This window comes from Ctenopharyngodon idella, chromosome 12 (assembly GCF_019924925.1).
Source record: "Ctenopharyngodon idella isolate HZGC_01 chromosome 12, HZGC01, whole genome shotgun sequence".
Taxonomy (NCBI): Eukaryota; Metazoa; Chordata; class Actinopteri; order Cypriniformes; family Xenocyprididae; genus Ctenopharyngodon; species Ctenopharyngodon idella.
In genome coordinates this window covers 14,692,133-14,707,319 of record NC_067231.1, presented here as the reverse complement: position 1 = coordinate 14,707,319, position 15,187 = coordinate 14,692,133, and the positions used below count along the sequence as shown (strand labels likewise).

The window sequence follows — 15,187 nt, the reverse complement described above, 5'->3', positions numbered from 1 at the left end:
TGGGTTATCCCTGATTTGTAACAAGACGGGAGGGGGCAGGGATGAACACAAGATACCAGATTTTTGACAAAATGGAAGAAGGGTGTTTGGAATTTAAAGGTTGTTCCAGGTTCAATACAAGTTACGCTCAATCTACAGAAACTGTGGCATGATTGACCCAGTGGGCATGAAATGAAAATTCACCCAATATATATTTTTAAATGCATGTTATTGATTTTTAGTTTTTTTTATACCCTCGTAATTTTAATTAAAATATCATAACTTCTCTCCAGTGGCGTATGCTGGATATCTCCACTTTAATCCCTGCTCCTTTCTTAAATTCAACCTCAAGCTCGCATTCAGATCTGCCTCCATTCGATCAACATTCGATGGAGAGAACCAGGGTTGCCAGGTTTTCACAACAAAACCCGCCAAATTGCTGCTCAAAACTAGCCCAAAACTAGCCAAATCGTGTTTCAGTGGGGGTCCCTCAGTAAAAATCACGTTCCGGGGAGTAAAATCTGCATTTTTGGTGGGGTTCCCCTGGTAAAATTTGCATTCCAGGGACTAAATATCAAGTTATTCGGGGTCGCTTCAACCCGCGGACATAAAAAACAACCCGAGGCAACAGTGTTAAAGTAGACCAATTCCGCGGGAAAACCACGGACTTGGCAACACTGGAGAGAACCAAGTTCCCACCCTACATATGTACATCACAACATGAAAGAAAAGATCTGTCGCTGCTTGCGTTTCATTGCGACTTTAAAAAATGAATTAAAATGAAGTACATTTTTTTGAGACTTTTATAAAAGCACAATGAAAAAAGTCCAGCTCAAATCAGAAATAAATTAATTTGATATTTTAAAAAAAATTATTGAAAAATTCAGGCAGAAGTTCAACCCAGTTCCAAAAATCTTCAAGCCACTACTAATCAAAAGCCTTGACATGATTAAGATCGATATGAATTTTTGACTGACAGGGACATTCAATAATTATATTCAATATTAAATTACTAAATTATATTCAATATTGTTAGGACAAAAATATAGATTTACATGAGATATCCTTTATCGCTGGTCACTTTATTGTGTCATGCCACTGTTTCACTGTTTGAACAGTGTGAACCACGGAAATGCTGCAAAACTTAAAGGGGATCTATAATGCCCCTTTTACAAGATGTAATATAAGTCTCTGGTTAGTGGATAAATTTATGTAGTTGCTGTGGAGTTGATTCAACTCATCGACTAGCATGAGTGTAAAATGGCGTAAAATGATGGCATGGTAACAACTCTACTACAAAAACTCTTCCTCTTCTCCAAAGCAGCCCAACATGGCCTCACCCCCTTTCTTGTGTGTTCTTGGGGGGCAGGGTTTATGTCAATTTTAGGGTTAGTGATGTCACTAACCTGGGAAGAAGCTTGTTGTAGTCCCTAATAGCCGTTTGTTGTAGTTCTTAAAAAGCGATTTCTGTAAAAGAAAATATCTCCCTTTGCATTGAATTTTGAGCGTCATAACTTTGCAGATGTTTTTATGCTCTAACAGCAACATTACACGCTAACTAAAGTTAAAAAAGTGAAATCATAATCAACCACCCCTTTAAGTTCACTTTAAAACTATTAAAACAAATTCAAAGAGTGCATTCACTAAATAATTATATTAAATATCCTTTAGCAGAATATGACCATAATTGGATTGACTATCACCATTCAGATATGCAGTGGAGTTCATTGACCGTCTGGCCCACCAGGAACTGACCCTCCAGTCAATACAGTCTCCATCTGCTTGGGAAAGCCTTACAGACTGTCCTGAAAACAACCTCTGCAGGTGCACTGCACTAACTTGACCCCTACTGAGTAAGAGACTACTTGATTTAATCTCCAAAAAAGGTTTTGGCATACTATTCCAAATACAGTTGATGTCTGAAGGTACCCATTTACATCTCGTGTTTACATAAAGTCATATTACTGGAATGGCCAAGAAATGCTAATGGACTTTTCATGTTCAGTTTGGATGCAGCTGTTGTTTAGTGTCATACAAAGGCTGATTCAGCGATTAGTCTAGACTCTAGTGTTATTGCTGCTGCAGCTCAGGTGTTAAATAAAGTACCTATCTAGTCCCTAATGGTTAATCTTTACAGACACAGTAACATCTAGGCAAGTCAAATCAATGACTTATACACTTGAAAATGAATTCTTCACCTGAAGAGCACACAATAACAGCATTTTCAAGAATGACTGTACAGTACAGGGTATCAAGTTGCAGCTTAGCTCATTTAAAATATTTTAAATGTGGAACAATGAGATTACATACTTAACACATGACTTATAATATGATCTGTGGCTGATAACGTATTGACTCAGTACATGATGAATTTGTTAACTACATTTACAATGTCTAAAAATTGTGATATCATTAACACACAATGATTAGCTGTCAAAAGAAGAAATGTGTCTTAAAAACTCACTATTTCGGTTGGTCTTGATCTTGGCCAGTAGTTTATGAGCCAAGGGAAGGTCTCCATTCTTCACAGCCAGAAGAAGGTCCTGCTCCTTGCCCATGGCTCTCCAGCTCCCAGAAGAGTGTTACAATTTGGATTCACAATATCATGATTCTCTCCGTTCACGAAACCTTGGATTTGGCTTTTGGTTTACCTTATCATTTTTTAACAAATATGGTCAAAACATTTAGCACATTAAGCTTTTAATTTGTATTTGAGTTGTTTTTAAGGTCCTATGCTACATAAAGTAGATGTTTCTTGAGCAGTGGGTATACACTGAATGCAAGCCATCCTTAAAGCCAGAAACATCACATGGAAACCTATGGGAAGAAGAGACATGCTGTGTTATCATTATCATAATACACTTTAACATATTTGAACATAAAACATTGTTTTTGAAGAAAACAGTGTATGGTATCTTAAATCTGTAGACAACTGTAATTTCTCTTTAATTTCTCTTTCATTTACAATAAACAGGCAACCACCACTTCCAAGGCAACATTAGAGCGCTTCTGTGATCATTTGTTTGTTATGGAAAGTAGCGTAGGACGGATAATAAGACGTTTAAAATGACCCTAAACAATAATTACAACTTTCCTGACCGGTTACTTGTCTGGATGTTTTTAATCAAAAGCTAAATAGGGAATACACTTGCCGTGTAGAGCTGTAGGATCACATACTCACCAATACGTAGTAAGGTCGATTAAACGTTTAAAGCCACTTATTCCACGAAACCCAAGTAGTTCAATAAGTATAATCCCGTTTATGATTTCTGTTCCTGTTGGGGAAATCGCAAAAGCGCAATGCTATACTTGAACGTGTTTGACACAACACAAGTGACCGATGCGTGAGCGCGCGCGCGTCTCTATCACGCGCCTCCCTGGTTTAACTCTCTTCCTGAAAGGTGCGCTTTTAAGTCTCACAGACTCTGGCTTCAATTTAGCGATTCCAGAAAAAAAGGATAATGGCGAATATATTCTATAAAATCCTCTGTATGTTTAAATCGCTGGATGCAATGTTCTAAAGCTGTGTATATCTTTGCATGTTACATTTACAGTTTGTATTTATACCATAGGTGTTAATCAAGACTAACCTAACAGTTATCTCACAATTGTCTCCGTATGCTTTGATAATAATTCTGGCGATATAGTCAAGGTAGACTTCTGGGATCCTAATGTAAAGTCACTGTTGTTTCTGAAGTAAGTGCGACATCTGGTGACTTAAATGGATAGTTCACCCAAAAATGAAAATGTTGTCATCTTTTACTCACCCTCATGTTGTTCCAAACCTGTATGAGTTTCTTTCTTCTGTTGAACACAAAAGAAGATATTTTGTAGAATGTTGGTAACCAGACAGTTGTTGGCACACAATGACTTCCACAATAGGGAAAAAAATACCATGGAAGTCAATGGGTGCCATCAACTGTATGGTTACCAGCATTCTTTAAAGTATCTTCTTTTGTGTTTAACAGAAGAAAGAAACTCATACAGCTTTGAAACAACATTAGGGTGAGTAAATGATGACAACATTTTTATTTTTGGGTGAACTATCCCTTTAACGATGTAAAGTCCCACCAGAGTTCCTAAAGTTCACCTGCACCCATAAACTAGTTGTTAATTTGTCATTTACTGACTCCCTAAATGATACAATAATGCAGAAACGACTTGAAAGGAGATGCACGGATAACATCACTGTGCAATATAATCCATGTCTTTCAATAATAAACCGCAAAAAAATAATAAACTAAGTAGCGTAGTTTAATGCTCTAGAGTTGCACGTAATGATATAAAAAAAAAAAAAACATACTTGACTTACTTTGGTATTTTACAATAAATTCATTGTTTATTCCAGAATACAAATACACAAAGTAGAGACTAACAATGCAAAAAAAAAAAAAAAACACCCTACATTTGCAATAAGTTACACCAATGTCCTCTTTCTCACTGTGAAATAACACTGACTGAACTATATTCTTTTTTTAGTAATTATTTGGGTCATTTCAAGGAAGCTGAATTACTTGTAAGATACCCAGATTCACTTAGATATCAGATTTTCCCAAATACAGCCGGATAAATTTGTCGTCATGAAATTTCTTCCAGGTTTTCATCTCCAAACGATAATCGTGATTAGCAAAAAACACTAGTTTAGTGTGTTTGGTGTCATAGTAGTAGTTTGGATATTTCCGATAGTCAGCTGTGCTAAAACCGTAGACTCTCACCTACACGAAGAGCAGGAAAAACAAGGAATCACTATAAAATAATACACTCAAGGCTAAGGTCAAATGATAGAACAAATCTGAATGCCTATAAGTAAACAACTGTGCTTCATTTTAAAGAGAATGTGTTTCATTCGAACGAGAATGAAATGACCACTTACAATGTCACATGTGTGCATAGCCAGCAAAAGAGTAAATGCTCCATTAGTGGGTCTGACCAGCCACCATCTTTTAGTTTTTAATTGTTTTGCCCTAAGAAACCTAAAATGAAAATATATAATGAAATGGTAACTTCATGCACTAAATATATGCTGCTAACATAACTAATGTGTGCACATGTATGGCAATTTCAGCTCCTACCTGTTTCGTACATATCTTAGAAAATCTGGATGGAGGATGTAGTAAGAACTTTCATTAAAATGCCCACTGTAATAATTCCTTGGCCTTTAAAATAATAAACAACAGCAATAAATCACTGAACGTAAAGCATATCCAATCAATATTAGTGTGTAGACAACAATCATTAACAAGGGTAATCTCTCTCATTTTTGGTTTATGATGACAAATATTGATTGATAATTACATTTGTTAGAACGACTTACGTTCGTCCACGATATGGTCCTGATGGTATTTTTCTGTTCTTCATAAGGGACTCGAGAAAGTTGTAGTCTCTTGGACCCTCAGGGATTAGAACATATTTAATGTCCTTCCATAAAAAGGTAAAAAACTATGAGAAGTTCAGCCAAAGCAGCCCACATATAAGAACAAGTGATAGTTTAGACACACCTTGTCAGTAGGAATCTGTTTGAAACCTCTTTTTTTGTGTAACATGAGTGACTGGATTAAGGAATGTGCTGTGTGCACATAAACAGATGTCCTTTTCCCAACATCCTCCTCATGTCCTGCTGTAATGGCTGCATTCACCCTATCAAAAGCAAACAAGTGAATAAGTGGTTTTATTAAATCAGTACATTACAAATATCATTATAATAAATCAATTAAAAAATGTTTGTTCTTGAAAATTTCTATTTACCTGAACACATAATCAGTAGAGTCAATCTCGGTCCCTAACCTGGAGCCATTGAGAATGCCACCACTCCCGACAACAGCACAGCGAATACAACCATCTTTCGTTGTTGTAGGTACTTGAAGCAACTGGGTAGATGCAAGCTTAGGGATGGTGTCAACAGCTGCTTTTATTGCTATAAAAATGAGGAAATACAGCATTATTTTAGCTTACTGGTATAATAATAAACCATCATCTTTCTGATTAAACAGACCTGTGTAATTGAGTCCCATATAGCCAAAGGGGTTGTTAAAGTGATAAAGCCGGTTCCACTCACTCACGTTGAGATGATCATTTTGTAAAAACAGCTGAATGTTTGGAATAAACTTCTCCATAAACACTGGATTAGAGGAATTTCGCAAGGATGCCGTGCATTCCTGAAAAACATGTTGGAAACATCTTAAACCTTGTAAACCTTGTAAAGCCTGTAAATGGAACGGTTTATAGAACCTTTAGACAAAATGTTAAAACAAAACAAAGTTTTGTATACAGTACCAGTCAAAAGTTTGGAAACATTACAATTTTTTTATGTTTTTGAAAGAAGTCTCTTATGCTCACCAGGGCTGCATTTATTTAATCAAGAATACAATAAAAACAGTAATATTGTGAAATAATATTACAAAAATAATTGTTTTCCATTTTAATAAATTTAACAATGTAATTTATTCCTGTGATGGCAAAGCAGAATTTTCAGCAGCCATTATTCCAGTCTTCAGTGTCACATGATCCTTCAGAAATCATTCTAATATGCTGATTTGGTGCTCAAGAAACATTTATTATTATTATTATTATTATTATTATTATTGATCAAAAGTGACAGTGAAGACTAGATTTTTGTTTTATGTCGATTTATGTTACAAAGGATTTCTATTTAATAAATCCTTTAAAGGGATAGTTCACCCAAAAATGAAACTTCTGTCATCATTTACTTCTCCTCAAGTTGATCCAAACCTATATAAATTTCTTTGTTCTGCTGTACACAAAGGAAGATATTTGGAAGAATGTTTGTGACCAAGCAGATCTCTCCCTCCATTGACTACCATAGTATTTTTTTTCCTACTATGGTAGTTAATAGGGGGCGAGATCTGTTTAGTTACAAACATTCTTCCAAATATCTTGTGTTCCTTTGTGTACAGCAGAACAAAGAAATTTATACAGGTTTGGAACAACTTTATGGGGAGTAAATTATGACAGAATTTTCATTTTTGGGTGAACTATCCCTTTAATAATCTTAATAAATACATTTAATAAATGTAAATAAATTCTGTTTATTGAACTTTCTTATCATCAAAGAATCCTGAAAAAAGTATCACCATTTCCACAGAAATGTTAAGCAGCACCACTGTTTTCAACACTGATAATAATAATAATAACAAAAAAAATGTTACCCGAGCACAAAAAGAGTATTAGAATGATTTCTAAAGGACCATGTGACACTGAAGACTGGAGTAATGATGCTGAAAATTCAGCTTTGATCACAGGAATATATTACATTTTAAAATATATTAAAATAAAAAACAGTTCTTTTAATTAGTAATAATATTTTGCAATATTACTGTTTTTACTGTATTATTGATTAAATAAATGCAGCATTGGTGAGAATAAGAGACTTCTTTCAAAAAACATTAAAAAAATTGTAATGTTTTCAAACTTTTGACAAGTATGTGTTTTATATCATATTTGATATATCAGATTTTATGGCTCATATAGTATAGTATAGAGTAGAGATCACACTCTAACACACGCAAAAACACACGCAAACATCTACAATTTGGCCCATTTTTTATTCATATGGCCAAAAAGATGAAATTCTGATAGCTTGTAATGTGAATCAGCATCTACTTGTCAGACTAGATAAAATGCATAAAAATATTAGTTGTCACTCTATATCTCCCAATAACATTTCTTATAAACTTAAAGTTTACTTGATTTTTCCATACTTCATTTGTTTTAGAAACAAATGTATGAATAAATCAATAAAACCTAAGTTGCTTCAGTCCAATAAAAGTTCATCTTGAAATATTACTAATAATAATTTTATTAAAAAAAAAAAAAAAACATTAAAGATTCCTCAGCAAAAATGCAAGTCACAACCTGAAGGTGGACATTTTTAGAATTTCAACAAGGCCTTTTATTTGCTAAAAAAAGAAACTATCAGACTATCAGTTAGAGGGCAAAAGGCAGATTGAGCAAAACAGGTTTGTCAGTAAGTTTTGATCATAATTAAAAGGCTTTAGATAGGATAGGGTTTATAGGGTGAAACATGTTTCACACTTACAAAACAAACAAATATGTGAAAAAGAGTGAAAAGTGTCCAAAACCCCTCTAACACCAACACACCATTTTTTTTTTCACATCTTGTTCAGCAGGGTCATCCACATTAGCAGGATGTTCACAAACTTTTCTCTATTTGTCCACTGTACTTACACTCTGTTTAAACTGTGGATCCAATTGATACAGGTCCTCAAATTTCCACTGGGGCAGAGCAGTAAAGTTGTGCTTGTCCATAGTGGGCACAAGGGTTGATTGAATCCCAAGAGGTTTAGGGCTCATTGCAGTGTTTGCTTCTGCATCAGTCACAGCAGAACTGTTATTTGGGTCAGGCTCCTCAACTCCCTGCAAAGAATCTGTGACATTGCCTTCCTCCACCCAAAAGTAGTACTGTCTGAGAAGATATTGCAGCTATTATAGCCTGTAACTTTACATGATATCATGTCAGTACTAATAAAAGTAAAATGTTGAATTTAAAAATGACATATTTGAATTTAGTAGTCTATATTTTCGTTTCTTACCGGGCATTTGCTTTTATAGTGCAGTTTCCACCGTATAATGTTACAAAAAATAACAGAAGTACTAAAGTTATAAGGGAGGTGGCTAAGAATATCTTTAGGAGAAACATTCTCAGTGAAAGCTTGCAAGAGCACCTGTGAACTTGTGAACACCTGTGAGCACCTGTGAACCTGATTACGCCGATTAACGACGACTCAAGTGAGCTGTCTACCTAAAAAACATTTTTTGAATATCATTTGCGCGTTACACTGTTAACACAAATATTGACACGCTTGATATTTAAATGATTTAAGCTGGTTGATTCACATTTTGTGGCGCGCCAGCCACAAACACTGTCTAGCTCTCACGGATCTCGTTTGTTTTGCATTTTATAGGCCATAGACTCTAGAACCAATGAGGTTTGTATACAATTTCTTCCCCTCCTCCTTTTCCTTATATGTCGTGAAGCGCGTGCGCTGCGAGGTGGAGGTCATCGTACTTTCTCTGGCTCTGTTTACACCTGGTATTAAGACATACAGTCTTGGTCGATCGGATCACAAGTAGACTAGGGAGACACATACCCGTTTTCACCTGGTATTTTAATACGTTTCTTTTGTCCACTTTCAACGTCTGTCCTGATTTAAGAGAGGGTCTATGGGCGGGTAAATGTATGAGTTTTAGTTTTTTTTTTCTTCCAGGTATGGACAAAATAAGCACGTGCGGCAGTTTCGTTTCTGTTCTGACAGCTGTAAGACCACGCAATGCTGTTAATTCGTGTTAGAAATCAGGAATCGTTAGAAAACAAATTAATTGTTATCAGCTGCAACTGAGCACTCGGAAAATCCTACACTGTGGAATAGGGCTTGGCGGTATTATGATCAGAGATTGTATATTATAGCAAAGAATATACACTAACAAGAAGCGACACTCAATAGAACGTTCCATTGCAACACCGGCGCCCAGCAGCAGCCCTGCGTTTCCGACATTTTGGGGTGTAAGCGACTCGGCAGTCCACTAGTTTCTATGGCAATATCAGTTGCTTTGTTTAAAAAAAAAAAAAAAAACGTACATTAAAGCTGAAATCCAACCTGAATGATGACAACACAGAATAAAATACTATCACTAGTGATCATCAAATCTTTTTAACTGTTTATTTTACAGACTTTGTGTAAGCCTTCCACTTTTTTCATAAAACCTTTTTGCGCTCTAGAAACCCAGTCAGTTTGGGTTAAAATTCTTTAAAAGATCTAGTATTAGCATTAGGCTTATAAACACTGAATTAATACCAACATATGAAATTAAATTAAGGACATGCATCAGAAAAATTGGGAATGTTGGACAATAAATATATGAATATAACAGCTTGATTTTGCAGTGTTGTCTAATGTGCGTTAAAGCAAAAGTGTCCAAAAGTGGGAATTATGGGATAACGGACACAGCAATGCATCATGTATTATAAGATCATTATGTTTGTAGCGTGATCCATTAAAACGTACAATATAGCCTATTTCAATTAGACCTAGGAGTGATATTACTCCACTAGGTCTGAAATATATTGTTCGCTGCAAACATGATGATCTTAAATTTATTAATTATTAATTTACTATTAATAAATGTGTAAAGTTGCATAAAATGGAAATACTCAAAGTAGGCTAGCTAAGTTACCTCAGATGGATGACTGCTTGGATTCCACAACTGGTAAAATAAAACATATATAAGACAATACAACATTTACTAGGTGCCATAAAATTTACTGATTTCATTTGAAAAATGTTCTTTTGCGCTTCTGATTTGGCAGTGAAATTCACCGATTTTGGGTGCGTAAGATGTGAAGGATTCTATGGTCCAGTTAGTATTTTCACCCCATAATGGCGGCCGAAAAAGTATCAGAGTGTCGCCTCTTAGGTTCTATACTCTTTGATTATAGGGAGATGAGAGGGTCTGTATCTCTTACCATTGGAGAAAGCGTAACGGCTAACTTAATCATGTCTTGTAATGGTTTCTGGTCTCCTTTCCTGCGTACCGCCAGTACTGCCTGTGCGTACCGCCACAGCCGGCGTGTTAGCATTAGCCGTTACGCTTTTTTGGCTAAAGTTTGCAGGCTTGCATTCCAGGGGCTTTGTTATGTTATCGTGGTATGTAAATATTTAGCACTATGACACTTCAGAGTGATGAAATTCATGAATGAGAAAATTAAGAGCGGGACGTGCTTGATGTTAAAAGAGTTATTAGCAATTTATCTTCCTCCTTAGGTTTTCTTGATTTATTCATACATTTGTTTCTAAAAAAAAAAAAAAAAGTATGGAAAAATCAAGTAAACCTTAAGTTTATAAGAAATGTTATTGGGAGATATAGAGTGACCACTTATATTTTTACGCATTTTATCTAGTCTGACAAGTAGATGCTGATTCACATTACAAGCTATCAGAATTTCATCTTTTTGGCCATTTGAGTAAAAACTGGACCAAATTGTAGATGTTTGCGTGTGTTTTTCCTCCGAGTGTGATCTCTATATACTATATGAGCCATAAAATCTGATATATCAAATATGATATAAAACACATACTTGTCAAAAGTTCGAAAACATTACAATTTTTTAATGTTTTTTGAAAGAAGTCTCTTATTCTCACCAATGGTGTGTTTATTTTAGGATAAAGGGAAACCGGAATTAGTCGTCACAAAATTTTCTCCAGTAAATATTTGTCAGGGCTGGGTCCGGAGGGGATATTTGCAAAGTATTTGATTACAGCAGCCATTCTACTGGGCATTGACTCCCTAAACTTTGCACATGTGTCATGAGTAACTTATTTCTAATCCTCCTTAAGTTCTTCCCAAACTTGAGCTTCATTGGAAGACCAGTGTGACTTATTACAGTTCAGGTTAATAATTCCACAAAGGTTTTCAATGGCTTTAGGGTAAGGAGACTAATGCCAGCTACACACTACAAGATATTCGGGCCGATTTCTCCCCTTGCGACAATCCTAGGAAAAGTCCCGATTGTCTTGATGGTTCAGATTATCTTATCAGATTTTCCTGAGGTGTGTTAAAAGGTTAGTTCACCAAAAAATGAAAATTATCTCATTATTTACTCAAGCCATCCTAGGTGTATATGCTATCTTCTTTCAGACAAACACAATCAGAGATATATTTAAAAATATCCTGGCTCTTTCAAGCTTTATAATGGCAGTGAATGGGGGGCCCGATTTTGAAGCCAAAAAAAGTGCATCCATCCATCGTAAAAGTACTCCACAAGGCTCCGGGGAGTTAATAAAGGCTTTCTGGAGCAAAGCAATGGGTTTTTGTAAGAAAAATATCCATATTTAAAACTTTATTAACTATATCTAGCTTCCAGCAGAAGGCTGTATGCATCGATTTGTGGTGGAAGAGCAACCCCTGACCTGACGCATGACGAACGAGCTGTAATGAGCTGGCGTTCTGACATAGGACCTGGAAGTGCTGCAACATAAATAGCATAGGAGAATGACGGGAAATGAAATTGTTGAATAAAGTTGTTATTTTTGTTTGGTTTTTGTGCACAAAAAGTATTCTTGTCACTTCATAACATTAAGGTTGAACCACTGTAGTCACGTTGACTATTTTAACAATGCTCAATAAAGTAGGCTAGCTAAGTTACCTCAGATGGATGAATGGTTGGATTCCACAACTGGTGAAATAAAACATATATAAGACAATACAACATTTACTGTAGGTGCCATAAAATTTACTGATGATTTCATTTGAAAAATTTTCTTTTGCGCTTCTGATTTGACAGTGAAATTCACCGATTTTGGGTGCGCAAGATGTTAAGGATTCTATGGTCCAGTTAGTATTTTCACCCCATAATGTCGGTGGCCCTACCAGAGCGCCATCTACTGGCTGTTGCCCAAAAAGTATAAGATTGTCGACTCTTAGGTTCTACTCTTTGATTATAGGGAGATGAGAGGGTCTGTATCTCTTACCAAAATAAGAGATACAGTACTGCCCGTGCGTACCGCCACAGCCGGCGTGTTAGCATTAGCCGTTACGCTTTTTTGGCTAAAGTTTGCAGGCTTGCATTCCAGGGGCTTTGTTATGTTATCGTGGTATGTAAATATTTAGCACTATGACACTTCAGAGTGATGAAATTCATGAATGAGAAAATTAAGAGCGGGACGTGCTCGATGTTAAAAGAGTTATTAGCAATTTATCTTCCTCCTTAGGTTTTCTTGATTTATTCATACATTTGTTTCTAAAAAAAAGTATGGAAAAATCAAGTAAACCTTAAGTTTATAAGAAATGTTATTGGGAGATATAGAGTGACCACTTATATTTTTACGCATTTTATCTAGTCTGACAAGTAGATGCTGATTCACATTACAAGCTATCAGAATTTCATCTTTTTGGCCATATGAATAAAAACTGGACCAAATTGTAGATGTTTGCGTGTGTTTTTCCTCCGAGTGTGATCTCTATATACTATATGAGCCATAAAATCTGATATATCAAATATGATATAAAACACATACTTGTCAAAAGTTTGAAAACATTACAATTTTTTAATGTTTTTTGAAAGAAGTCTCTTATTCTCACCAATGGTGTGTTTATTTTAGGATAAAGGGAAACCGGAATTAGTCGTCACAAAATTTTCTCCAGTAAATATTTGTCAGGGCTGGGTCCGGAGGGGATATTTGCAAAGTATTTGATTACAGCAGCCATTCTACTGTACTACTGCTTTTCTCATAAGGAGATCGCGAATTTGGGACTAAAAAGTGTTATTAAGCACAATAAGCACAGAAAGCCGTCTCTCTCAGCATGCAATAGCGAATTTACCATATACATGGAACATTTTTTTTAATCAAACAACAGAGAAAATAACGTACCGCTTTTGACTGAATAACTTTTTTAGCTTTAATAATAAATTTATATTTAATTTATCAACGCACATCGGTTGTGATAAACGCACATGCTTGCTTGATGTGCGAGAACCAGTGAGGTTCATTCTTGCTGAGCTTCAGCAAGATGTTTGTTCTCGCACATCAAGCAGGTTCAGTTGACCTTCTGTTTATGTTCACTGATCAACATTTATATGTGAATAAAAGCCTAAATGCAATCTGTTCATCATATAAAGTGATAATTTTTTTTCATAAAATTTTGACTAAACATATGGATTAGTTTTACGATCTCTTTATGAGTTTTTTGAAGCGTCAAAGTGGTAGTTGCATGGCTGTCAATGGAAAGACAGAAAGCTCTCAGATTTCATTAAAAATATCTTCGTGTTCCAAAGAGGAACGAAAAACTTACAGGTTTTGAATGACATGAGGATGAGTAAATGATGACAATTTTTGGGTGAACTAACCATTTAAGCATGGCAGGGAAAACATAATGGGGCACATGTCTGCAGCAGGTGTTGGAAGGATCTATAAATTTGCTGGCACTCTGAAAATGGATTAATTCTTGGGAATCCTGCTGAACACAATGTAGCCAAGTATGGAGGATGTGTTTTGGATACACACCGAAGTTGCACATGTGCTCAGCATTTTGAAGTCATCAAGTGGCTTAAAGCGCTAGTTCACCAAAAAATTAAATTTCTGTCATTAAGTACTCACCCTCATGTCATTTCACACCCGTAAGACCTTCGTTCATCTTTGGAACACAAATTAAGATATTTTTGATGAAATCCAAGAGGTTTTTTTTTTATCCCCCATAGAAGCAATGTAATTACCACATTAGAGATCCAGAAAAGTAGTAAAAACATTGTTAAAACAGTCAACGTGACTACAGTGGTTCAACCTTAATGTTATGAGGTGACAAGAATACTTTTTGTGCGCAAAAACCAAACAAAAATAACAACTTTATTCAACAATTTCATCTCCCGTCATTCTCCTACGCTATTTATGTTGCAGCACTTCCAGGTTCTAGGTCAGAACGCCAGCTCATTACAGCTCGTTCGTCATTACGTCATGCGTCAGGTCAGGGGTTGCTCTTCCACCACAAATCGATGCATACAGCCTTCTGCTGGAAGCTAGATATTATAGTTAATAAAGTTTTAAATATGGATATTTTTCTTACAAAAACCCATCGCTTTGCTCCAGAAAGCCTTTATTAACTCCCCGGAGCCTTGTGGAGTACTTTTACGATGGATGGATGCACTTTTTTTGGCTTCAAAATCGGGCCCCCCATTCACTGCCATTATAAAGCTTGAAAGAGCCAGGATATTTTTAAATATATCTCTGATTGTGTTTGTCTGAAAGAAGATAGCATATACACCTAGGATGGCTTAAGTAAATAATGAGATAATTTTCATTTTTTGGTGAACTAACCTTTTAACACACCTCAGGAAAATCTGATAAGATAATCTGAACCATCAAGACAATCGGGACTTTAGTGTGTAGTGTGTAGCTGGCATTAGTCTCCTGACCCTAAAGCCATTGAAAACCTTTGTGGAATTATAAACCTGAACTGTAATAAGTCACACTGGTCTTCCAATGAAGCTCAACTTTGGGAAGAACTTAAGGAGGATTAGAAATAAGTTACTCATGACACATGTGCAAAGTTTAGGGAGTCAATGCCCAGAAGAATGGCTGCTGTAATCAAATACTTTACAAATATCCCCTCTGGACCCAGCCCTGACAAATATTTACTGGAGAAAATTTTGTGACGAGTAATTCCGGTTTCCCCTTAT

General features: G+C 35.7%; 2 protein-coding genes across 8 annotated transcripts in view; both read right to left on the bottom strand.

Moving 5' to 3' along the window:
* caskin2 (CASK interacting protein 2) overlaps positions 1 to 3,708 on the bottom strand; it is a 61,899-nt gene extending 58,191 nt beyond the window's left edge. For 2 of the 3 annotated variants that reach the window (XM_051915097.1, XM_051915098.1), the window contains exons 1-2: positions 3,161 to 3,708; positions 2,444 to 2,796 (exon numbers count right to left, since the gene is read on the bottom strand). In XM_051915097.1, the coding sequence (XP_051771057.1) occupies positions 2,444 to 2,537 (94 nt within the window). In that variant the 5' untranslated portion in view covers positions 2,538 to 2,796; positions 3,161 to 3,708. The remainder of the gene's footprint in view (positions 1 to 2,443; positions 2,797 to 3,160) is intronic. The other variant, XM_051915095.1, reaches the window with a different exon arrangement.
* Positions 3,709 to 4,003: 295 nt separating this feature from the next.
* On the bottom strand, positions 4,004 to 8,930 carry st6galnac1.2 (ST6 (alpha-N-acetyl-neuraminyl-2,3-beta-galactosyl-1,3)-N-acetylgalactosaminide alpha-2,6-sialyltransferase 1, tandem duplicate 2). 5 transcript variants are annotated; one of them, XM_051914767.1, is made up of 9 exons: positions 8,550 to 8,930; positions 8,185 to 8,422; positions 6,035 to 6,134; positions 5,725 to 5,893; positions 5,478 to 5,616; positions 5,294 to 5,418; positions 5,052 to 5,135; positions 4,853 to 4,952; positions 4,004 to 4,694 (listed from the first exon to the last, which is right to left on the bottom strand). In XM_051914767.1, exons 1-9 carry the CDS (start codon positions 8,654 to 8,656, stop codon positions 4,515 to 4,517), a joined length of 1,242 nt encoding a protein of 413 aa, XP_051770727.1. In that variant the 5' UTR covers positions 8,657 to 8,930; the 3' UTR covers positions 4,004 to 4,514. The 5 variants fall into 5 exon arrangements, with proteins under 5 accessions (XP_051770727.1, XP_051770728.1, XP_051770724.1 ...); XM_051914768.1 differs by having other exon boundaries at positions 4,013 to 4,694; positions 5,972 to 6,134; positions 8,185 to 8,455; positions 8,550 to 8,644; XM_051914764.1 differs by having other exon boundaries at positions 4,015 to 4,694; positions 5,972 to 6,134; positions 8,550 to 8,929.
* Positions 8,931 to 15,187: the final 6,257 nt, after the last annotated feature.